Raw genomic sequence first — 25,882 nt, forward strand, 5'->3', positions numbered from 1 at the left:
TTCATCACTCTTCCTGGTCTTACCTCAACTAGGAAATGTTCATGTAACCTTTTAGATGTGTTTGCCTTAGATCAGTATTTATCCACCTTTTTCCTAAGGCACCCCTGCTGGCAGAAGAGTACGAAGTAATGCAGAATCCAGAAGCATTATGCCAAGCTGCAGATGGCAAACAGAACATCTAACTGTCATGTTTAATCTTTAAAATGCATGACAATTTTTCATTCTATTCCGTAATTCACTCATTCAACAAATATTAGATGCCTATTCAGTGCCAGACATTGTCACAGGGATACAGCAAAGAATACACATACTTGTATTTGTTTTTAATCTTATATTTTATGCAATTTAGCGTAAGTAGAGAAACAAAAGCAAAAATTATCCCAAATCCAAGTGCAAAACTGATAATCTGAGATGCCTAATTATTGCTTCAAATACCACCAGTCATGCTTTTGTACATCCTGGGATTATGTGTGCTCCAGTTTGAGAAGCAGAGTCTTTGGTTAGCTCCCAGAAAACAAAAGAAATATTATTATTTACTCCGGATGAAAATACTTGGGAGTATCATTAGAACTATCTCTTTGCCTTCATTTCCATACATCAGGTTCTGCCTACATTCTAAAATGACAAAGGTAGAATCTATTTCAATACCTATAGAAAATGTAAAAAACTTATACTTTAAAAAAAAATCATGTGTGAGGAGGAGGTGGAATCAGTCTTGACACTTTAAGGTCCAATCTTCATTGACCTCAGCACTGCATTGTTCATCATTGCGTGTCTCACCCTTAATTAAAGTGCTCTTGAGTTCTTAATGCAGCTGCTGATCAGCTTCAGAAAGGATCTCTCCTTAGAAAAAGTTGATTTTCACACAAAAGAAACTTTCAGACTTGTCTCTGCAGAGATATGCTGAACACTCCTCGTATTCCCCTTTATTGGTCAGAACCAAAGCTATTACATTCCTCAATGATAGTTTTGTCTTAAATAGTTTGATTTTAGCTATAGGTCTAACTCCAAAAATAAACATGGAATTGATCTGCTTGTGCTTGTGGATATGTAGTATATGTACTTTTGAAAGGAGGCAGTGATTTGCAATAGCACAAGTAATTTCCTAGTAGGATTAAGATTCAATTCTCCACCTGCAGTGACTGGATAACTTGCATGAAGCCTGGCTCTCCTACCTGAAGTCCCCAAGTCAATCATTCCAAATTATTACGAAAAAGGTCTCATATGTGCATTAATGTGGATATGTGTTCTCTTGCAGACAGGGTACAACCTCAAGAATTCAGATCTTTTCAGACTGGCTAAATTAGAAAAGTAAGGGAACATCACAAATATATATATATATTTCACAACTATAGGATAAGGAGCATGCAATGGAATAACCAATGTCAACTGGCATGAGATTTCACTGTTTTAAAATTCAGATTAAGGTCAGTGTTTAATAACCTAAACTGAGAAAAGCCTAGGAGTGCACACCTTTTAATAACGCCACAGAGGATGCTGATTCAAATACTACTATAAGACTAAAGTCCACTTTAATCCTGAATATAATTTAGGTTTCTGGTTTTGTAAAGACTTAAATTTATCATGCCCAAAGGCTAGAATTCAGAAGGTTTAATGTTCTCTTCACCTCTGTCTTCTAATATTTTATATTAATGATGGCACTCAAAAGCATAAAGCCATCACTGTGTCCAGCATAGGAATTCCAAATTACTACAATTCCTTGTATATGAACACACATCTGTGCACAGCTGCATTCTATCTTCAAGTCTTAGTGTTATAGGCTGGGTCTCTCTCTAACACTAAATGATTTTAAATATATGACCTTATTCCTACCAATAAGAGGAACTGGACATTTTATATTTGAAACTTTAAGGTCAGTTTATTAAGTTCAATGACGAAAGCTATCAGAAGAATATTCTCCTGAAAATTATTTTTTCTTAGAAAAAAAGAAAGAAAAATCAACACGTCAGCACAGCCACAGATGCTGTGGCAGTCACACCTCTCTGCAGATGGGGATAGTCCACTAGTCAGTCAAATCACTCTCTGGGTCAGCAGGATTATAGTCGGGATCATCCTCATCATCCTCTAGCTCCAAGTCATCCATTTCTTGGAACAGAGATTCATCTACCTCCACGTTGTTTCCAGCTGCAAAAGACAAAAGATTTCACCTTCAGTCTTACATTCAGGAATAAAAGACATAACTCACTGGCAACACCAAACACAAACTTCCAAATGTGCAAGTGAGGTGCCAGTGATGAAATCCTAAACTACTACCGCAAATCAGAGCAACAACGATCTGTAGTGATCAGCAGAGACACACATTTTAAGAGCAACTTCATGCTTCCAGTTAAAAAAAAAAAAAAAATCCAGTTATAAAAAAAGCTTTCCTAGAATGAATTATTTATGATGTGGCATGTTATAAGTTGAAGACGATAGTATATCCTGGTTAAACAAAGTTGATTATCACCGACCATGGGGCCTGTACCAGGAGTCTTCCAGTATTGGCAGATATGTACATCATTAAAGCTCAACTATACTTGTTATTTAATTGATAGATATAACTTGATCTTCACTCTCACTTAGTTCCCCTATAACCAATGGTATGCCTTTCTCAAATTCCAAATATCTGAGCACTATAGGAAGCAATCCCTCGGCCTTGCATCAAACATCTTTACTCTTCAGTTTGTCTGAAGTACATAAAGGTGGGATAGTACAGTACTTTTAAATCACCAAAAATTGTTCATCTTCCTTTCCTGGCAGACTCCAGCCCACTGACATTCAATTCAATGAGAATGAGTCTTGCTTCATGCCTATGAGCAGTTAAGTAATAAAATACACCTTTGCTAAGTGCAGGCCAAAGAATAACTCACTGTCTCTGGCAGAGACAGGCAAGTTCCCAAAACAGATGACATCTAAAATATCTTTACAATAAATTTTAATCCAGCAAGAAGAAAAGGGGGCAGGATGAAGCAATTGTAGGTAGAGGTATATGCAAAGGGAGAAAGAAAAAATAAGACTCTGAATACTTCTAACTGGAACACAAGATTCTTTAGGAAAAATATCTGGAGATATCATAGATGAAGGCCAAATTGAAGGATTGTGTAGGTCAACCTTTTCCTCTAGGCAACAGAGAACCATCAAAAGATTTTAAGGAGAGAAGTATCATGATTAAACATGAGTTTTAGGAATGCCACCTCAGGGATGGTGACTAAAGGCACCAAAAAGAGGAAGAGACTGAAGCAGGGAGACAATGTAAGAAGCAACCACAAACACCCAGGGGGAAAAAAAAAATGATAAAACCTTCAAGTTAGGAGGAAAGAGTTGAAAATGTCTGGAAAAGACACTTCTGAAGCAGAATCAATGGAGAGCTTTTGGTTAGTTACTGGATATGAAGAGATACTTGATCTGTTAGACAGGGTAAGGAGTCAAGGATGAGTGAAGACAGTAAAACTTCTAAAATGCAAGAGAGAATGAGACACAGCTTTTCAGTTCCAGAATTTCTCAATAAAATAGGAGAAAAACAAGCTAGTAAAGTGAGAGAGAGATACATGAGGACAACCTTGCTGGGTTTGTCTATCTGTTCGTTTGCTTGTTTGTTTGGGGTGTTTTTATTTGTCTGAAGACTTATAATGTCCTGGAGCAAGAATGCAGTAAGATATATAAAACAGAATGGTGAGTGTCCAGAAGGGCCCAGATCAAGTTAAGAAGCATGATTTGGCAGTAAGGCCACACCAACACTTCTTCTTAACCTTTTCCAGAAGACAGTCCAGGAACAAAATTGAAAGGCCAGAATGCTACAGGATCCCCAACTGGCAAGATGAGCATGAAGAAGGCTAATGAACTGTAGAACTCTAGGGTGCTATCAGAAGTGTGACTGAGTATAGAGCCCAGTTTAAGAAACACACATAGGCCATAAGCTCCATGAGGGCAGGGAATTTGTCTATACTGTTCTCTGCTGCTATATTGTCAGCAACCAGGACAATGCTTGGCTTACGCTAGGGGTGCAATAAATATCTATGGATGGATGAATAATGGACAGAAGACTGAAAGAGGATAAAGTTTAGGATAAAAAGGAGAAGGAAAGCATAAGGAAGTAGGTGTTCCAGATAGTAAGACTAGTATGAAACATAAGATTTTTGGTTAGAGGGCATGAAGAGTTCCAGATTTGAGGTCTTTATAAAGTTCCATGACCATGAAATAATTTCCACAGACTTCTGATACTAGAAATCTGAGTAAACCAGGCCACCTGAGTTACAGTGGCCTGGTTTACCAGTTATTAAAGACTAATGTGACCATAGTTGTTTACTGCCATCTTTGATGTTGCTTAAGTTATCAAAAAACTTTAAAAAATACATTGCTATAGTTTAGTGTATAAATAAATCAAGCATTAAAATTTATTCTTCAAAATGTATTTGTTTACAGCCTTGGGAGGAAAATTTTACATTAAGTTATCACTCTGATTTTCATGGTTTAATATTAAAAACAGTGTATTATGTACACGTGGAATCTTAGTATTATCTTACCATCTTCCAAAAACTGGATATCAGATGTGTCAAGATTATGATCTGTTTCAAAGAGCTGTTTCCCTAAAAGAAACAAATATGTTCAATTCAAACATATTTTTCCTGTATGTTCCAGTTTCCCACCTTTCCAGTTTTCCTCCATCTTCCCTACAATCCTTTAAAAAGTAAAATAATCCAAGAAAACAAGTCTGAAAACCTATTTTTCTATGAATTTCAATAAATTTATCAATTCAGTAAGTAGCTAAGAGGCATGTGATATGTATCTGCATTAAAATGGAACAAGTGAAAACCCAGTCTGCTTCAGAACCCCAAAAAACAAATGCATTTGACTCTACCACTTCTAACGCTTGTGATTCTGAATGTCGTGGTAGCTATATCTCAAGATCTATCCATTGAGATATTTAGATCAGAGATAAGCCATAAAAATTAATCATAATTATGAATGAAGAAATGTCATCATGTAGACAGAATGCTTTCTCTTTTTGTCCTAGATGCCCAAGTATGTTATGTTTTTATAGAAATCTGTCCAAATGATCTTCTTGTTGTGCAAGAATATAGAACAGCCTGGGCAGGGGAGAGGGGAGTCATACCACTTAATTTATTTTTTCCTGCTTGTTCTTCTTCTTTCATTCGTTTCTTTTTAATTTCCAAGAGTTCTGCATCAAACTTGGCCTTCCAACTTAAGAAATTCTCAATTGTAACAGGAGTGCCATGAAATAATTGCTTAGAAAATAAAAAAGATGTGGTTAGATAAATGAGGCTTATAATTTATAATAAAATTGTAATTTATAAAGAAATAATGTATACTTCTTGATCTTACCTGCATGAGCTCTACTAACCCTTATTAATCATTACCCATGCTATGTGACCAATGCAGTGACTTCTAACATCTTAAGTAGCAAAATTTAAGTAAAGTTTACTTCTGCTTATTTTGTGATTGCCAAAGAAATTACTGAAATTTCTAAAAACAAAAAAACCCACCAAACAACCAAAAAAAAAAAAAGATGTAAAAAATAATGAAAGAAAACCCAGCTTTATAATATACCTTTTCAGCTTCCTCTGCCTCTTTTTCTTTTTGTTTCTTTTCTTCTTCTCTTCTAGTTTTTATTTGATCTACTATTTCATTTAGTTTTTCTTGCACAGCTGTCACTAAAGTAAAGATCATCACCATACCAAGGTTTTCTTCTGCCTATGTAACCAAAAGAAAGATTGTAGTGAGAAACATACTTCTCAGAAAAACAAAACAAAACAAAAAACTAACCAATGAAAAAGTGTTTCATCATAATCACTAAATTCCATACATTTATAATATGATTACTAATTCAGTTATACTGTAAGTTCAGACACCTGGATAAATGATCATTTAAGAATTGAGCACATACATACATATATATGAATAACTATATATTAAATTCAAAAAGACATGTAATTTGCTACATCCAACCTGAAACAGATATCTTTTTACTAATTTCTGTTTAATAACCAGAATTCAGAAAACCTTTTCCTTTTTTTTTTTTTTAAAGATTTTATTTATTTATTTGCTAGAGACAGAGAGTGAGAGTACAAGCAGGGGGAGTGGCGGTGAGAGGGAGAAGCAGGCTTCCTGCTGAGCAAGGAGCCCGATGTGGGACTTGATCCCAGGACCCTGGGATCCTGACCTGAGCCGAAGGCAGACGCCCAACTGACTGAGCCACCCAGGTGTCCCCAGAAAACCTTTTCCTATAGCAGCTAGTAACATGAGTTCTCCACCATATTTTCATGATTTAGATCTTTTGGGATATTTTAAAGAGCTGTGACAATGAACTGAACTTTGAGGCCAAAGTGATTTTCTAATATACAATAATAAAGAATGTAGTACTTTTGGTGATTTATCTTTACCTACCTTTTTTTCTTCAATTTGAAATGGCTTAAAATCAAATATAAAAGTTCTCCAACTCATGAAAGGGATATACAGTTGACCCTTGAACAATATAGGTTTGAATTGCACAGGTCCACTTACATTCATTTTTTTTTTCAATAAATACAGTATAGTACTATAAATGTATTTTCTCTTATGACTTTCTAATAACATTTTCTCTGTTTACTTTAAGAATACAGTATATAGTACATATACCATACAAAATATGCGTTAATCAACTGTTTACATTATGGGTAAAGCTTCCTGCCAGTTAGTAGTAGTTCTGGGGGGAGTCAAAGTTACACACAGATTTTCGACTGTGTGGAAGGAAGGTCAGTGTCTCTTAGCCTCTGTGTTGTTCAAAGGTCAACTGTAATTCAAAAGCTATTTGGAAGTTGGTCATTTCTGAAAGTAGATTAAAGTAAAACAAGGTATCTTGCTTATCCACAGAAACAAGATACAGTTTGAAGGAAACAGACCAAAACACACACACAAAAAAATCCCAAATATACAAGCCAGAATCTCCATCCTAGAAGCAGAAGAGATTTCCAACCACTCCTTTGACAGGGCTGGTCTCAGCGGCATTTGAGTATGTGTTTCATCTCGTGGGCCTTCTCTGAATACAAGGCTTCAAGCTCCTGTGATTCTCTTCAGGGCTTCTCTGTGGTGTCTCCATGCTAACCATCCTAAATCTGACTACACAAACCTCTCTCTTGAATGCCAAACCCAATTAAAACTGCCCAGTGGACAGCAATATGATGTCGCACAGGCACGTGAACACTAAAATCATCATCTTCTCCACAAAACCTATTTCTATGTTCCCAACTCAGAGAACCAAACCACCAACCAGCCAGCATGAACACTCAAAACCCATCATAAGCTCTATCACTGCCTCTAATCTATTCTTAAATATCATTTCAATCTGCCTACTGTTCTCTACCAACATTGGTACTACCCTAACCCAGGGCACCATCATCTTCAACTTCAAATATTACAAGAAACTCCTAACTGGTTTTCTTAAAACCTGTGGTCTTGTCACCCCTAACATCAACTTCTCCAGCCACTCAATATATACACATAACTGAACTAGTCAGTCTCTTGCTTAAAACTCAACAGCTTTCCAAACCAACCAGGAGCAAGAATATACTTTTAAAACAGTTCAGAAGACCCTTTGGGAATTAATCTCTTTAGTTCCGTCACATAAGATCACTAATCTCAAATTCTAAACTCAAGAAATTTAGTATGACTAGAAGTTCTGGAAGGAAATACTGATCTCTTCTCTCCCTCTCATTTCCATGACACTTAACAAGCTCGCTCCTCTGCCCTGAAACTCTTTTCTTTTTTGCCTGGCAAACTCTTTCTCTTGAAAGCTTCTCCAGTGCCTCAAGTCTACATCCACTCACAGCATTTTTCCACACAGAATAACAATTTCCAATTTGCTAGTCCACATTCCTCACCAGAATATAAAATCTATGAAAGAAGGGATGGTGTCTGTCTTGGTCACTTAACTTAATGCTTGATACATTTCAAAAACAAATCCCAGTAGGATCTCTTTTTTAACAACTTAAGTATTCCAATAGAAAAGCCAAAAACACAACCATTTATATGAAACTAGACGAGAAGTCACACAGGAGATTTCCATATCACTACTAATTAAAGAATTTCAAATTATGATTATATACTATTTTCATCTTGTTATCATTGCTTTTCTTTCTAAATGAAAAAATCTAACGTTAGCAGATGTGGGCAGACACCTCAATGGCTACAGTGAGATCATAACTTGGCACAATCATTTTGAAGGTCCATTTGGCAATGTGTATGAAGTTAAGTATGCATAACCTTTAATCCAGTAATCTTACTTATAGAAAACACTGGACTAGTATACTCATCAATAATATACTTTCCTCATTTATTCAAAAAATATCTGAGTGTCTACTATATGCCAGGCACTAGGGATTCAATGGAGACTCTGCTCTAAGGACTTACAAATAGTGATATATAAGAATGTCCAAAGGGACACCTGGATGGCTCAGTCGGCTGGGTGTCTGACTCTTGATTTTGGCTCAGGTGTGATCTCGGGGTTGTGGGATCAGGCCCCATGTTGGGCTCCGCACTGGGTGTGGGGCCTGCTTGGGACTCTCTCTCTCCCTCTGCCCCTGCCCCTCCCCTTCTTAAAAAAAAAAAGAAAAAGAAAAAGAAGAAGCATGTCCAAAGAATTACATATTAAATCAGGTAAAAATGATAAATAATTGTTTCAAAAAGGATAGGTGTAATTACACATACATACAGTGAAATTCTACGCAGTTATCAAAAATGATGACTCATATACATGTTTATTAAAATGGAAAGATACCCACATATATCGTTATGTGAAAAAAAGGATGTTATAAAACATTATATACAGAATGATCTAACTTGGGGTAGAAGAGGAGTACCATGAATATAAGCATAAGAAAAAAAAGTCTGGAACTATATCATACCAAAATGTTAATAGGCAGTTATACCTGGTTGGTGAGATTAAGAGTAATTTTAATTTTCTCTTCCATGAGTTCCTATACTTTCTGAGTTTTTTATAATATGAATTTACTATTTTGATATTGAAAATCAATATAATTTGGAAAAAAAAGTACAAATATTCCCTCAATATATCCGATCTCAGGTATGAGAAAGAAATCAAAATTTCTTTTCTGAAAGGAAGGAGCTTGAGTGCAAATAAAATATAAAACACATAGAAAGTAATCACTCAGCTCAAATAACTTTCATTAATAAATGACTGAATATAGCATACTGCCCCAGGTTCTCTGCAATGTTTTAAAATGAAGCATTTTAAGTCAAATATTAGAATTAGTATAATCTCATATGGGGTAGCAGAATGAACAGGGCCCAAGATAAGAATAAATTCATGTTTGATCTATCTTCTTTCACTCTTCGTTCTCTAATAGCTCCAGATATTTTTAAAATATCGGCATTCAGAGGACCAATAGTCCTTGAAATATACCAGTCACATTTAAGGTATAGATATGTTTTCTGTCAATTCTTCTTAGAACAAACAAACAAAGCTAGGACTTCTGTTTATAACATTGTGGAGTAAAGATTTTACTTGTCCTCCCTACTCCCTACTCTGAAGAATCCATGAAAACTCTCAACCCAAGCAAGACAGAGCTTTAAATTCTGGCTAAGCCCAAACTATGGGGAGCCTATCCTACCACAGAACTAGCCAAGAATTTTCCAAGACCCATTTTGCCTTCACAACCCCCGCTCTCAGAGGGATCATAAACCCTGGCTGCTGCTTGTAAGCCTCAGGAGACGGAAAGATAAGAAAAACAAAACAATCATCAGTCCTCTTCCCAGATTGCAGGCAACTAGCCTGCAACAGGTCAGAGGGGTTGGGAGTTTTAATTTTTTTAAAAGTCAGAATTTTTAACTGCACATGGGGCTGGACATTCTGAGAACCAGATCAAAAGTGTGTTTAAAATTGAAGTACTTACCAGACATTTTATTAACTAGAAGTCATGAGGCTGACTGAGTTTCAAGAGAAGGGACAACTTCTCTTACTCAAATTTTAAATGTACAATGGGAAACAAAAATTAAGGTGCTTTGTGAATATCTATATCTATACATATACATATATATATAGATAGAGAGAGAGAGAGAGATACATCATGAATTCTCCTTGTTCAATGTACTGGTTATACATATTTACTAGCATTTTCTTACTCTTGAAATTAATGTATACTATTTAAGGCCAATAAAAAATGCCATTACTAAACTTATTTCCTTACCTGTAATGCTAATAGTTTTAAGATGTCTGAGACATCATTATCTTCTAGATTTTCCTGGGAGAATATTTCATAAAGAGGAGCTTCATCTGGGTATTTTTCACTGTATGTAAACTTGAGGGTAGTCTGGACAGCTAAAGACATAAGATAAGAGTTTGATATGAATATCTGAAAATGTAGAGAGGTCAACATTTTTGTGGAATTAGTAATTAATTCACAACGTGTCAATGAAACATAGCACAACAGATTTTCCTGCAAAGAAAAACAAGGTTACTATGAGATCAGACAGATAATCACTAAGATAAATAACACATACCGCGAAGATAAGTGAAAACAGATCATGCGAATACCAAAAATCACCTCAAACACATGAAATACATTTATTACTTATGAGTAGTTTACCATATTGCATATCTGAGAAAGAGGATGGATAAAAGCCACTCTTTTTAAAATCCTCCTTAAGATGAACAAAAGGCACAGAATACAATACATAGAAAAAAAATACTACCTTAGGCTTATTTTCAGGCCTCTACCAGAGCCAGTGCCCAGTGAGGAAGATCTGGCATTAGTCCTGGAGTCTATATTTCTATATGCAAATGCCAGCAGGGCACTGCTAAGGGGTTGCTAGATGACACGGTTTTGAAATAGGGTTTAAGAGGCTGTCTGAGAAACTTTTAACCTGACTCATTTATACATTCTCACTCTTTTGGCCTGTATCAATGCATACATCTGACATTTGTATAGGAATGAGATCCTTACAGGCAGATCAATGCAAGGTATCTCTCTATAGGCCAACTGGTGAATTCTCAATTCCACCAGGCAATTTGCAACTAAGCAGCAGTGCTAAACATTTTCTGTTAAAACTTACTATTCACAAAAAAAAATAAAAATTAAAAAATAAAACTTATTAATCACAATGATCCTTTGTCTAGACTTTGCCTTTCTTGTAAAAACTCACATTTTTAATTATTAAAAACTGATTTTGATAATTTTAACTCAAATCTAGATTCCTCCCCATAAGAGAAAAAAAAACATCTTAAAATGTGTGAGTTTGATATTTTGTTTTAATTTTTGTGTATGGTATCAATAAGGAATTTTATGAGTCAATGGATATAAGAAAGACTGTTAACCCAAATAGATAAAATCATGAATGAAAGAGGAGAGATCACAACCAATATCACAGAAATATGATTATAAGAGAATAGTATGAAAAATTATATGCCAACAAATTGGGCAACCAGGAAGCAAATCAATAAATTCCTAGAAACCTACAAACTACCAAAACTGAAACAAGAAGAAATAGAAAATTTGAACAGACCCATTACCAGCAAAGAAATTAAATCAATAATCAAAAATCTCCCAACAAATAAAAGTCCAGGGCCAGATGGCTCCCAGGGGAATTCTACCAGACATTTAAAGAAGAGTTAATACCTATTCTCTTCAAACTGTTCCAAAAATAGAAATGGAAGGAAAACTTCCAAACTCATTCTACGAAGCCAGCACTACCTTGATTCCAAAACCAGACAAAGACCCCACTAAAAAGGAGAATAACAGGCCAGTATCTCTGATGAACATGGATGCAAAAATTCTCAACAAAATACTAGCAAATTGAATCCAACAGCACATTAAAGGAATCATTCACCATGATCAAGTGAGATTTATTCCTGGACTGCAAGGGTGGTTCAATATTCGTAAATCAATCCATGTGATACACCACATTAATTAAAAAAAGGACAAGAACCATACGATCCTCTCAATAGATGCAGAAAAAGTATCAGACAAAATGCAGCATCCATTTTTGATAAAAACCTTCAACAAAGTAGGGATAGAGGAAACATACCTTAACATCATAAAGGCCATATACGAAAAGACCTGCAGCTAATATCACCCTCAATGGGGAAAAACTGAGAGCCTTTCCCCTATGGTCAGGAACAAGACAAGGATGTCCATGCTCACCATTACCACTTAACAGAGTACTGGAAGTCTTAGCCTCAACAATCATACAACAAAAAGAAATAAAAGGCATCCAAATTGGCAAGGAAGAAGTCAAACTTTCACTATTTGCAGACAACATGATACTCTATGTAGAAAACCTGAAAGACTCCACCAAAAAATTGCTAGAACTAATACATGAATTCAGCAAAGTTGCAGGATATAAAATCAATGTGCAGAAATCTGTTGCATTTCTATACACCAATAATGAAGCAGCAGAAAAAGAAATCAAGGAATCGATTCCATTTGCAACTGTACCAAAAACAATAAGATACCTAGGAATAAACCTAACTAAAGAGGTAAAAGATTTATACTCTGAAAACTATAGAACACTTAGGAAAGAAATTGAAAAGGGCACAAAGAGATGGAAAAATATTCCAAGCTCATGGATTAGAAGAAAAAACACTGTTAAAATGTCTATACTACCCAAAGCAATCTACACATTCAATACAATCCCTACCAAAATACCACCAGCATTTTTCACAGAGCTAGACCAAACAATCCTAAAATTTGTATGGAACCACAAAAGACCCCGAATAGCCAAAGCAATCTTGAAAAAGAAAAACAAAACTGGAGACATCACAGTTCTGGACTTGAAGCTACATTACAAAGCTGTAGTCATCAAGACAGTATGGCACTGGCACAAAAATAGACACATTGATCAAAGGAACAGAACAGAAAACCCAGAAATGGACCCACAACTACATAGTCAACTACTCTCTGACAAAGCAAGAAGGAATAAAGAATATCCAATGGGAAAAAAAAACAATCTCTTCAACAAATGGTGTTGGGAAAACTGGACAGCAACATGCAGAAGAATGAAACTGGACTACTTTCTTACACCATACACAAAAATAAATTCAAAATGGATGAAAGACCTAAATGTGAGACAGAAAACCATCAAAATCCTAGAGGAGAACATAAGCAGAAACTTCTTTGACCTCAGCTGTAGCAACTTATTAGACACGTTACTGGAGGCAAGGGAAACAAAAGCAAAAATGAACTACTGGGACTTCATCAATATAAAAAGCTTCTGCACAGTGAAGGAAACAATCAACAAAACTAAAAGGCAGCCTATGGAATGGGAGAAGATATCTGCAAATGACATATCTGATAAAGGGTTAGTATCCAAAATCTATAAAGAACTTACCAAACTTAACACCCAAAAAACAATCCAGTTAAGAAATGGGCATTAGACACGAATAGACACTTTTCTAAAGATGCCACATACAGATGGCTAACAGACACATGAAAAGATGCTCAACATCACTCATCATCAGGGAAATACACATCAAAACCACAATGAGATACCACCTCACACCTGTCAGAATGGCTAAAATTAACAACATAAGAAACAACAGGTGTTGGTGAGGATGCAGAGAAAGGGGAGCACTCTTGCACTACTGGTAGGAACGCAAGCTGGTGCAGCCACTCTGGAGAACAGTCTGGATGTTCCTCAAAAAGTTAAAAATAGGGCTGCCTACATGGCTCAGTTGGTTGAACATCCTCTTGGTCTTGGTCAAGATCTCATGGGTTGTGGCACAGACCCCACTGGGCTCTGTGCTCAGTGCAGAGCCTGCTTGGAATTCTCTCCTCTCCCTCTGCCCCTACCACCCCCCCCCCCACACACACTCTCTCTCTTTTTCTCTCTCTAAAATAAATAAATCTTTAAAAAAAAAGTTACTGTATGGTGACTAACATAATAAAAAAATTATTAAAAAAAAAAGGTAAGAAATAGAACTACCCTACGATCCAGCAACTGCACTACTAGGTATTCACCCAAAAGATACAAAAATACAGATTCGAAAGGGTACATGCACCCCGATGTTTACAGCAGCATTATCAACAATAGCCAAACTCTGGAGAGAGCCCAAATGTCCATCGACTGATGAACACATAAAGATGTGGTATATATACACAATGGAGTATTACTCAGTCAACAACAACAAAAAAATGAAATCTTGCCATTCGCAATGATGTGGATGGAGCTAGAGTGTATTATGCTAAGTGAAATAAGTCAGTCAGAGAAAGACAAATATCATATGAACTCACTCTTATGTGGAATTTAAGAAAGAAAACAGATGAACATATGGGTAGCGGGAAAAGAAAAAAAAAGAAGAGGGAAACAGACCATGAGAGACTCTTGACTACAGAGAACAAACTGAGGGTTGATGGAGGAAGGTGGGTGTGGGGTGGGCTAGATGAGTGATTAGTATTAAAGAAGGCACTTGTTATGATGAGCACTGGGTGTTATATGTAAGTGATGAACCACTGAATTCTACTCCTAAAACCAATGTTGCACTGTATGTTACCTAAGTAAAATTTAAATTAAAAAAAAAAGACTGTTAGGCCAATAAGATACACAGTGTCTTTTGGCATTTTCTTTCTTAACTAGCACATTTCTAATTTTATTGCTAGAACAAGAATTTTTTTATACATTTATTGATTTTACTATTTGATGTAATAGACATTCATTATAGAAAATTTAGATATATATGAAGGGGGAAACAAAATCAGTAATAATCCCACCATCAGGAAAAGATCACTAAAAGTATTTTTTAAGGGATATTTTAAAGTATGTTCTATACATTTATTTACATTTCAAACAAAGTATAAAAGGATACTCAGGTTGTATTTGAGATTTTCTTTTTTTAAAAAACATTTTATTCATTTACTTGACAGAGAGAGACACAGCGGAAGAGGGAACACAAGCAGGGGGAGTGGGAGAGGGAGAACAGGCTTCCCGCTGAGCAGGGAGCCCGACGTGGGGCTCGATCCCAGGACCCTGGGACCACCACCCGAGCCAAAGCAGACGCCCAACGACTGAGCCACCCAGGCGCCCCTGTATTTGAGATTCTTTGTATAAAGCCTACATATATATATAAATACATATAGAAGTAAATGACTGTGTCCAACATCTTTTTAATTCAGATTTTAGAAATAGCTCTTTGCTAATCTCATTTTCAGTTGTACAAGACAGATTTAGAGTTATCAAGTAATAACGCTAAAATTTGCATTACTGACTGCTCATAGCAGAATTTCAGTTGACTAGCTTAATGCTAAAAAAAAAAAAAAAATCCTTGGGGTTAACAACAACTTATGGAACATTTTTACCAAATTCCAAAATTAACTGAACTGGACTAATGGTGGAAATGAACTTCAGATCCTCCCCCAACATCTGCCACGTTTAAATCAATCTATTTAATTGCAAATTATTGGTTTTACAGCTGCTTTATTTCCATCAGTATATTTATCTTAGTTCTACAGTTGTGTAATGGTGGCTTTTACCTGGTTTTATGTATAAATATATTTGAACTACAGTAAAATATCCATCCTAAAGAGAGAAAATCATAAAGAAAGAAAGACATAAAGAAAGACATTTATCCAGCTTAATTTTTTTTTTTTGATTTTATTTATTTGACAGAGAGAGACACAGCGAGAGAGGGAACACAAGCAGGGGGAGAAGGAGAGGGAGAAGCAGGCTTTCCACTGAGCAGGGAGCCCAACGTGGGGATCGATCCCAGGCCCCTGGGATCATGACCTGAGCCGAAGGCAGACGCTTAACAACTGAGCACTCAGGCCCCCCTATCCAGCTTAATTTATAAATAAACAGCGAATGTCCAATAAGCAATCTAAATACCCAAAGAGGAAAAACAATCATGGAAAAATAACACTCAATGGAATACCACACAGTCACTGAAATAGGCATGCATTCGAAGTCTCGTTTTAGACAGTAATCTTCTACCTTTTCTCCATTTGCTATATTGTTAATGTTTCTTTTTCACTTTTTAAAACTAAGTGCATTGTGTCAGAATATATCTCACTGACTTCCTAAGTCATGTTTACATAGTAAATGCTAATTAGAGATACACAACATTCATGCTAGATTCCTAACAGTACCTTACTTATTAGCACCCCCACATCTTCAATGGCTGCAAGAACGAGTAACATTCCTGAGAGCAACTTAGGAAAACCATAAGTATTTTTGATTGGACTTACTTTCATCATTTTCTCCAGCCTCAGATGTCACAGTAATGGTGAAACTGGGTGGATTTTCTGATAATACTGCAAGAAAATATACACAGAGAGTAAGTTATTAATATGCTTCCTAAGGCAAATACTTTTCTTATTAGCAAAATATCACTACCCAGTCCCGAAAACTGGGTAGTGATATTACTGGGTAGTGAAAATTATATATATATCCCTAGTCTGTATTTCCATTTCCACAAATACATACTGAACCATTCAAATGATACAATACTCATCAATTTTCTATTTAAATCTAGGGTTATCTTTAATTTGAAAAAAAAAATACCTATAGTAGATAAACTCTTGGGAGTTTTATCAGATCAATTAAAATAATTAAGTAATTTACCTTTTAATTCAAAATTTCCATCTATACATGGAAAATTACATTCTAAAAAATTCCCAAACAGAATGACAAAAAAAGTTTGATGTTTCATCAGAAACTATCCACTGATACTCAGTATTATCACTAATTTTTAAACTTATATATTCTAAGGTATAATTTAGAATCTCCATGACAAACAGTAAATATTAATTTGTTAGAGTTTGTGTCTTCTAACTATCTCTTTCTCCCACATCATCCCTAGAACCAAACTTTATTCTTTCACCAATTATTGAGTCTCTACCATCTTTCATGGAATTATAAAATTAGCCATGAATCCAAACATCAAATTGCTTACAATTTGTTAAGCAAGTCAAGACATGCAAATCAACATTTATATAAATAAGAAAGCATATATACCATTTTACAGCCTGATGCCTGACAGTATATATGTTTATATCTCTTCCCCCATAAGAATACTATAAAAATTATGAGAGCTCCTATATCAGTGCCTGGCAGTATCTAGAAATTCAACAAATTCTGGCTAAACGGCAAAGCTAAAACAATGGAATGAAAGTAGAAAAACAAAAACAAATTAAACTGATATTCAGAACCATTAGAAGAGTAAACAAGAAAAATGCAGGCCACCTGTGATTGCTGCTGAGCCCCTGAGAAAAGCCTGTGCCTCACTCCAGCCCTGGGAAGCACTGGCCCCTGTCAAGGTTTGCAGCAGCTCAGCAACCTCTTTCTGAAATGAAAGGGCAAGGAGATCTCTGAAGAAGTCACCAAGGAAAATACTCAGCTTTTCCTACTCAAGAACTTCAGAAGCCTTCATAAATATTCATTATCAATAAAATTTTCAAGACATCTGCCTTCATTTTAATTGAAGTTTAAAAGTACCTGAAGCATGATGAATATCTATGATTACTATGAAAGTATTTGTCAAGAAGAGAAGACTCACTGGACTCATAGTTTAATACGCCTCAGATAGTCCAGCCCACGCTAAAAAGAAGTCCCTGAAAAGTAATTATAATAAAGCTTTTAAAATATGATTGACCCTTTTTTTGACAAATGTGTATAAAATATATTTGATGCACTTCATTTCTACTTCTTCTCATGACCAACTTTAGCATTTACATGTCATAAAATGTAAACATAGCAACTACAGAAATAAGGGTTCAACTCAATGACATTCCAACTGATTACCCCTTTTAGGACTCCATGAGCCACAATTTAAGGGTCGCCTATACCTAGTAACAGCTAACATTTATTGAGCACTACTTTGGGCCTGTGTTGTACTATGCATTTACACAAAGATCCTTTAATTCTTACACCAAGACCACGATCTTATACTGTTACCATATGACACCAAATTTAAGATACTATCAAGTATGAGATGCATGCTACTTTACGTACTGAGAAAAAAAAAATCTGCCAATTAAACTTCAATATCTAATCGATTATAAGACAAATTCCTATTTCAGAGATGTTAAAACATAGAAATGTCTCAAAACTAATTAAATATAGTACTATCCCAATTTCACAGATGTGGAAACTGAGAATAAAGAGCTCTTAAATAATCTGCCCAAGGTTATTCAGCTAGTAACTGGAAGAACTGAATAAACTATATTGAGTTTCATGTAAAAAGAAAATGTTTTTTTCCAGCTGAGAAATTCCAGCAAAGTCACTTGAGCTAGACCGTGAATTAAGGCATTTGGTAAGTAAAGATGGAGAAAAGAAATGCAGGCAACAGAAACACGGCAGCAAAGGCATAATGGTGGAAAAGTTTAAGGAATATATAGGGAAGAAGAAATTAGTCCATTTGGCGGATGTATATGTGGGTGAAGAAAACTAGTTGAAAAAATACTGCTGAAAGTTCAGCTGTGGACAATGATAGTTTTTTTTAGCAGCATGGGCAGAATTGTATTTCTAATCATAGGAAGATAAGTCTGGCCACAGGGCATAAATTGGAAGGAAAGAAACAAGACTAGAGGCAGGATGAAACTAGATAGCTATTAAAATCATCCCAGCAAGGTTAATGAGGTTCTGAACTAGGTTAGCAGCCACGGGAATAGCAAGGAACAGGGAGGACTCTATATTCCAAATTTGCAGGCAGAGGATGGTAGCGCCACTAACAAAAACAAAAATACAAAAAAAAGATCAGAGATGATACATTTAAATGACACAAGGAACTTTCAGTTGGAGATACCGAGTATGCAATATGCAATCAGAAATGGGCAAATGGCGCTAAAGCTATTAGACTAAATGAGATCACCAGAGGAAAAAATAGAGAAATAGGGCCAACACTGGCTTTGTAAGGAATCCTAAATTTGGGAAACAAAAGTACGAGGAGGAAAAAGTGCCAGAGAGAAAAAGAAAAGCAGCAGCCATGAGAGGTCAAAACAAACTCGAGAAGCCTATTTTATTTGTGAAGGCATCCCAACTATTGCGATCCAGGTATGGTATGGCACTGTCTATAATGTGTACTATATGGGTCTGTCTAGCCCTGTCAGGGGGAAATGGGCAATGAACCACTGGCCTACAAGATCAGATCTAAAAATCCCTAACAAGGCCGTCTGTAATCTGGCCCCTGCTCACTTGTCAGGCCTCATTTTTCACGACTCTCAGTACTCACTTTATGTTTTAGGCATATCAAGCCACTTTTCCTTTAAATACATTTTGCTTTCAGAGAGTCCTGCTTCACAGTCTCATTCACTTGTTAGCTCCTCATCACTCCTCAGTTCTCCAAAACAACCAAGACCCTCCCCTTTTCCTGTGCTCTGGCTGCATCCTATGCATTCCTCCATGAAAGAATCGTCACACTATGTTGTAAATTACTTATCTGATGTCTTTTCCCAACTGACTGATATTCTAACAATGTACATAATAAGTATTTGGTAAATGAGGACTTGGGATGCTAGCAAGAACATCACTGATTTGCCTGACCTTGGGAAACATACAGAATAGAGGCAAGACAGACAAGAAAGAAGTTGATAAACTCTTAATCCACGAGAAGTCATGATGAGAGGCATGTTCAGCAAAAGAACTGGAATGAAGAACTGTGGGACTACAAAGTTTATGGACAGAAAGAGGACTTTCAGAAGGCAAAATTCTAAAGATGGCATTTACAAGGTGTGGCTATGCCCCCATACAGTTGAAGGAAATGGAAATCAAAACTGTTCATTGGTAAAGACATGGAATTATGAAGCCATATTATTAGAAGAATCAGTAACTAAGATGGTAAATTTCTAGTAAAGAATATCTTATATTTAACAGTTATAAAGTATTTGCATACTTTGTACTACTCCTCATTAAACACACATGGAAACTGAAGCTTGGGGATGTTATATGAGTTGCCCAAAGACACAGAGCTCATATCCACTACACCAAGCTGCCATTATAGAGAAAAAAATGTGAGCCAGGAACAACAACAACAACAAAGGATATTGGAGAATACTACTTATATTCCCTACTATCTACTCACCCCAACTTCTAGTTACACCACTTTTAACTGAGCATATTAACCACCCAGAATAAAGACTGTATTTCCCATCCTCCCTCCCAGTTAGGTCTCACCAAATGACTAAGTTCCAGCTAATGAGATGGAAGCAAACAAGTCCTTTGACAGTTTCCAGGAAATTTACTTAAGAAACTGCTGTCTTTGGCTTCTCTCCCCCCGCCACCCCCAATTCCTATATCTACCCTCCTGCCTGGAAAGGAATGCTGCCATCTTCATCATGAGGTACAGACCACATCTTAGGAGTGACAAGGAACTAAGAAGCAGCCTGGGTACCTGAGGAATTCTTGGACTAGAGCTACACAACTATCTCTTATGTGCAAAAGCAATAAACTTTTACCTTTTTTAATTTTATTTTATTTTATTTTATTTATTTAGAGAGAGAGCATGAGTGGGGGACGGGGGGGGGGGGGGGGGGAGGAATTTCAAGCAGACTCCGAGCTAAGTGTAGAGCCTGATGCAGGGCTAGATCCCATGACCCTGAGATCATGACCTGAGCCGAAACCAAGAGTCAGACGCTTAACCAACTGAGTCACCCAGGCACCCCTAAACTTTTACCTTTTTGCTTTTTGGGGTTTTCTGTCAGAGCTGAACCTAATCCAAGCAAAGGAAAGTAAGGAAAGGGGAAAGGAAAGGAAAAGGGAAAGGGAGGAAAGGAAAGGAAAGAAAAGGAAAGGAAAGGGGAAAAGAAAGGAAAAAGAAAGAATATTCCAAAATTTGGAGGAGACTAACATAGGGATGGGAAAGTTATTTAATTGGACTAGCAAAGATGAATGATTCATCAGCACTCTGATAAAGGAATAATCCCACTCCAATGCATTACTGTGAGCTGGGATAAAATTAGCCTTCACTAAAGATGCCAGATTTCCACCACTGTAAGTGGATCAAAATATTTTTGAGAAGAAGAATAAGGCCGTTGGGCATAGTGGAAGGAATGAGTGGACAAGCAGGAGAACTATTAAGTGATAGAGAGGCAGATGATGGTAAACTGGACAGAATTAAGGACAGACATAATGGAGGTAATAGCTGAAAGGTACACTAAAGGGACACACGAATGACATCAAGGTTTTCACAAAGAACCAGACAGCCCATATTAAAATAAGTCCCTGTGGTTCTTAGGGAGTATCTTAGAAAAACTGCTTTTAAAAGATGACTTCTGCCCCATCTCTAAGATGCAATTAGAACTGTTACATGCTCATGGATGCTACTTAGAGGTACTGAGACAGCAAATACAGAATTACGTACCCCTCTGGGTAAGACCAAACAGAATTAAGGGAACTTGATTTTTGGTTAGCCTGAAGCCAACCCATTTGTTTCAACAAAATTCCCCATAGTCAGAGATTTTGATACAGAAATGGAAATAACCAAATTCTACTACCTTAGCAGGGCCTTGTCAAGTGAAGCACTACTGAAGGAGAATGTGGTATCAGGAGAGTCCATTTATATTTTGGAAGACTAGTTGTTAGGAGGATTGGATCAATGTGCAATCAAGCTACAGAACAGGCAAAAAGAAGAAACTGTATTATGATTTGTTATAATTCACAACAAATTCAACAGTGGACCAAAAGTTCTTTGCAAATAGTCAAGCAATCAATTCCGAGGTTAGGCTAGGTCTATGTGGCTAGAACTATGGGCTAGCTGGATTGTGCCTCTTAAAGCAACCACAAGGGGGTCATGATGTGCTTAACAAAGGCTTCTCTGTCAAGCACCAAGCTATCTATTTAAAAAAAAAAAAAAAGTATATCTACTTCCTTCATCAAGAGCATTGAGCATTTACCAAATCTAGTATTAAATGTGATTCAAAATGAAATTAGAAAACTGCCAATCAGTGTTCCTTGGCAAACTGACACAAGCAAGCTCTCTTCTTAAACCTGGTATGAAAATAGGAAAGTATGAAATCATCAACCCAAAAGAAGGCTGTAAAACAGTAAATCTTGCAAATCCTCATAATTTCAAAAGATCAAACATGGAAGGGTTTTATTCCAAACTCCTCTGCCTTTTCCCTGAGAGGTTACATAAACAACACGATCATGAGTGAGGCAAAGTCCCTAAAGAAGTATAAATCAAGACATCTTATTTTATTTATTGCAAAGTTTATAGGAATGCTGGTAGGAATTAGAGACAGATGGGCTCAGCTGATATTGCAGAATACTTGAATGCATCAAAGATTCATAAACTGTGTTTTATTACCCTGGCTCAGAATCGTCAAGCACTTTTGCATCTGACAAGAATTTCACATACCGAACTATATCAGAGCTTAGTACAATTTGAAAGAACCATAAGATTGGTTTAGGACTAAAAAATATATCACTTTTTAAAATGCTTATATGCACAGTATTTAATGAGGGATACCTTATGTCCATAGAAAAAACTAGCACACCTTATGCTTTCTTAACTCTACCTACACAGTGCCAATTACATTTCCAATGTACTAGAAATGACCAAACGTCACGATTAAGAATATATCCAAAAACTGACCCTATATTCTCTTTTATTTAGACATTGACATATAAGCAAGGATAGAGAAGGGAGCCAGACTCCATACACACTCACCCAGTTAATGACACTCTCAAACCCCTCTTCACTCATCCCCTTAACATCCTCACAGCACAGCTGTACTGCTGGTGAGAGAGAACATGAACAGGACTGGAACTATACAGGGGAAGCTGAGAGACATCTGCCTGTTGGCAAAGCAGAACAAAATTTGCTACCATTGCAAGCAGTGGTCAAAAAATGGAGCTAAGAAAACTAAGCTAAACAACGAAAGGGAGAGGGATTGGAGTTGAACATACCTTACATTCTGAATTCTGACAGTGATGAACAACAAAGGAAGGGATAGGGTCTGTAAATCCCACAAACCTAGGTTCCACTCACTCATATTGGCTTTATTTGATCACTTCTCAAACACTGAGTGTAAATGCGAGAAAAGCCATATTGATAGGTTATCTTGCGGCACTTTCAAAATCATCTGAAGCACGGCTTAACACAGAAAAATTATCTTCCTTTAAAACATACCGAATGAGCTTCTTAATAATATTTTATATTAGCCCAACCTATTAAGTGATCTTCTGCTCCCCTTCATCCTACCTGGAGCTAGATCCCAATTTCCGCAAGTCTGCAAAGTGAAGGAACAGGAAGGGGATCCAGACCTAACTCTCAGTACCAGTTCCGCCGCTAACTTGCTGGCTAGACCCAAAGCAAGCCACTTACCTTTCCTGCGCCTCCATTACCTTGCTTGTAGCAAGACGCGTCCAGGCCAGATGATGTCTAATATCCCTCCCTAACAACATGTGAATCTGCAGTGGAACTGAAATTTGTGCCACATCATTCACTGGGCATTCGCAGAATATAAAAAGAAAAAAGAAAAACGACAAATCCCAGGGACTCTCAAAACTGATTCTGGGTAACTTGGGAGAACAGCACTCTGAATCCCATAAACTTTAAAACACCAACGTATGCAAAACAGCTTCTACCCGAGTAAAGGTGAAAATCGACACCTCTGCAGCTCTAGAAAAATTACTCCCACTTGAGTATCTGTTTTCGTGTTTTTTCATTAAACCTCGGGTCGCTGTAAATTACACAGAAACCAAAGTGCACCCAACTCAATTCCGGGCCTGACACTCTCCAGGGACCTCGCCGGCCTATCCCGGACTTTTCAGATTTCAGGGAAGAAGCGGAGAATGGGAAAAGCTGTGGAGTTATTCCTAAGTGCCTGAACACGTCGGGAGAAGAAGGTGAAGAGAGAGTAGCGGGCGAGGTGCCCACGCGGCCTCGCTGTCCCCTTCTCCATCCTCGCCCGGGAGGCCGAGGGCTTCGGCCCATCCCACTCCACCCCCGGGCCACTCCGGGCCCGCAGCCACGGAAGTCACCTGTGAAGGAGTCGGGGTAAATGGACTCCAGAGCCTCCAGCTCGTTGCGCTGCTCCTCGCCGTAATCTGTCATCGTGGCCCTCGCTGCTGCCCATGGACCGCCCAGCCACCCAGGCGGCGCGCTGCAGCTGGGACCGCGGCCGCGCCAGGGGAGCGGGCAGCGGCCGGACGGGCGCAGGCGCAGAGTCCCCGGCTGGGAGGCTCGGGGCCCAAAGCCAGGCCGGGCCTGCTGAGCAACAGCCCCGCACGGGCCTCCGCCTGCTCTCTAGTTCCGCGTTCGACTCGTTAGGCCTGGCCAGCGGAGCGCTGAGTAGCTGCCGGTCCCACCGCCGCTTGGGATTTGCTGAGATGGAAAAGGCAGCCGGTCTGGCATTCGCTACGGACACCTGGGGCTGGTTCCTGGGCTTTTCAGGGCCTGAGCCTGGGAGGCCACTCAGCGCGACATCCTCGCTCGATGGGTCTAGACTGAAAGCTGGTCATGCGTATCGAGGCGGGACGTTGTCGCTGCAGGCGGGACGAAGTGGCTGAGGGCCGGACGCGGGGCGCGTCCGCGAACTTCGTCGCTTCCGGCTTCCGGTTTGCGACCCTGTGGCCTCGGCGGGGCTGACCGACGCGCTGGTTCTGTCGGCTAATGGTGGGGTCCAGGTGATTTCTACGCTTGTCGAGTCTCCCAGTTCCTTGGCATCCCGGGGGAGTTGGGCGAGAGGCCGACCAGGGTAGACTCTAGTGGGCAGAGAAGCAGAAGCTCTGCTGGTGCGACGGGCGGGTCGGCCTAGCTGCTGAATAGCCAGTTGCAGAGAATCGGGGAAGAAATTGACTGGAAGTCTGGAGATCTGGGTTCTAGATCCCTGGGCTTCCTTATTGATTTTGTAAAGTGAACGCGGCTGGACATAGTTCTAAGTGTATGATTTATTTCTGTGAATTGATAAAGGGGTGTAGATTTCGTTTAACAGTTTTGGTAAGCAATGTAAAAATAAGTATCAGTACTCCGGAAAATGTTCAGAATTTTTGATTTGGGAGAATAAAATTGAGGAGGTAATACTTAAAATATACGCATCTGTTGTCTCCAAGTTCATCGCAGCAGTTAAAATTTTCAGACCCATAATGGCACAAGCTAAGAAAATGGCTAAATGAGCATGGTACTTTTAAGAGAAGACTATTAACGAGCTATTTATATTTTATGTTTATAGTAAAGGAACGTAGATATGTTAAGTCAAAAAGGAACATGGGGAAATGTAAGAAAATACTCCCAACATATTAAAAGATATTTCACGTTCTTTTGTATTTTCCTTCGTTTTCTGTATTAAAGCTGATTTCACTTGTGTAGTGGGGGTAACACTTTTTAAATAAGTTCCCCAATGATAAAGGCTCTGAAGTTTTCTTTTAATTTTTTTAAAAGGCTATTCAATGGAGGAATGATACCTTTTTTTTTTTTTTTAAGGTTTTATTTATTTGACAGAGACAGCGAGAGCAGGAACACGAGCAGGGGGAGTGGGAGAGAGAGAAGTAGGCTTCCCGCAGAGCACGGAGCCCAATGCAGGGCTCGATGTGGGGCTCGATCCCAGGACCCTGGAATCATGACCTGAGCCACCCAGGTGCCCCTGAAGTTTTCTCTTGTTAAAATGATGATGTACTATGGACCAGAAAGCATCTTGATCTTCTATTGGGAAGTACTACTTATAGCAGAGGAATAGTTATAACAAACGTATTCAGGTACACTTTGGTACTGATTCTGGGTCTTAAGGGTTGGTTTGGGTCATTCTTTTAAACTTTGAGGGAAAAATTGGGAACTCTGCTGACAGAAGTGAGAATCAAATAAAATACATGAAGTAACTTTGCAAATATAAGGTGCTTATTTTTCTGGATATCCTGAGTTCACAGAAAGCAATGATTTGTTGGGGGGACGAGCTGGACAGAAGAAGAGTCAGTGCGAAGGTCCTAAGGTGAGAGTCCACTT

The 25,882-nt window shown here is 37.8% G+C and overlaps 1 protein-coding gene across 5 annotated transcripts; it reads right to left on the minus strand.

Moving 5' to 3' along the window:
- On the minus strand, positions 1 to 25,333 carry RWDD1 (RWD domain containing 1). Of its 5 annotated transcripts, XM_032408011.1 has the most exons (11): positions 23,926 to 25,332; positions 22,610 to 22,737; positions 21,435 to 21,548; positions 17,440 to 17,555; positions 17,188 to 17,287; positions 16,191 to 16,256; positions 10,203 to 10,333; positions 5,569 to 5,712; positions 5,114 to 5,246; positions 4,524 to 4,586; positions 1 to 2,145 (listed from the first exon to the last, which is right to left on the minus strand). In XM_032408011.1, exons 4-11 carry the CDS (start codon positions 17,446 to 17,448, stop codon positions 2,024 to 2,026), a joined length of 768 nt encoding a protein of 255 aa, XP_032263902.1. In that variant the 5' UTR covers positions 17,449 to 17,555; positions 21,435 to 21,548; positions 22,610 to 22,737; positions 23,926 to 25,332; the 3' UTR covers positions 1 to 2,023. The 5 variants fall into 5 exon arrangements, with proteins under 5 accessions (XP_032263902.1, XP_032263905.1, XP_032263903.1 ...); XM_032408014.1 differs by lacking the exon at positions 17,440 to 17,555; XM_032408012.1 differs by lacking the exon at positions 22,610 to 22,737 and having other exon boundaries at positions 23,926 to 23,977.
- Between the last annotated feature and the right edge of the window lie 549 nt (positions 25,334 to 25,882).

Source organism: Phoca vitulina, unplaced genomic scaffold (assembly GCF_004348235.1).
Source record: "Phoca vitulina isolate PV1807 unplaced genomic scaffold, GSC_HSeal_1.0 scaffold9, whole genome shotgun sequence".
Lineage (NCBI taxonomy): Eukaryota > Metazoa > Chordata > Mammalia > Carnivora > Phocidae > Phoca > Phoca vitulina.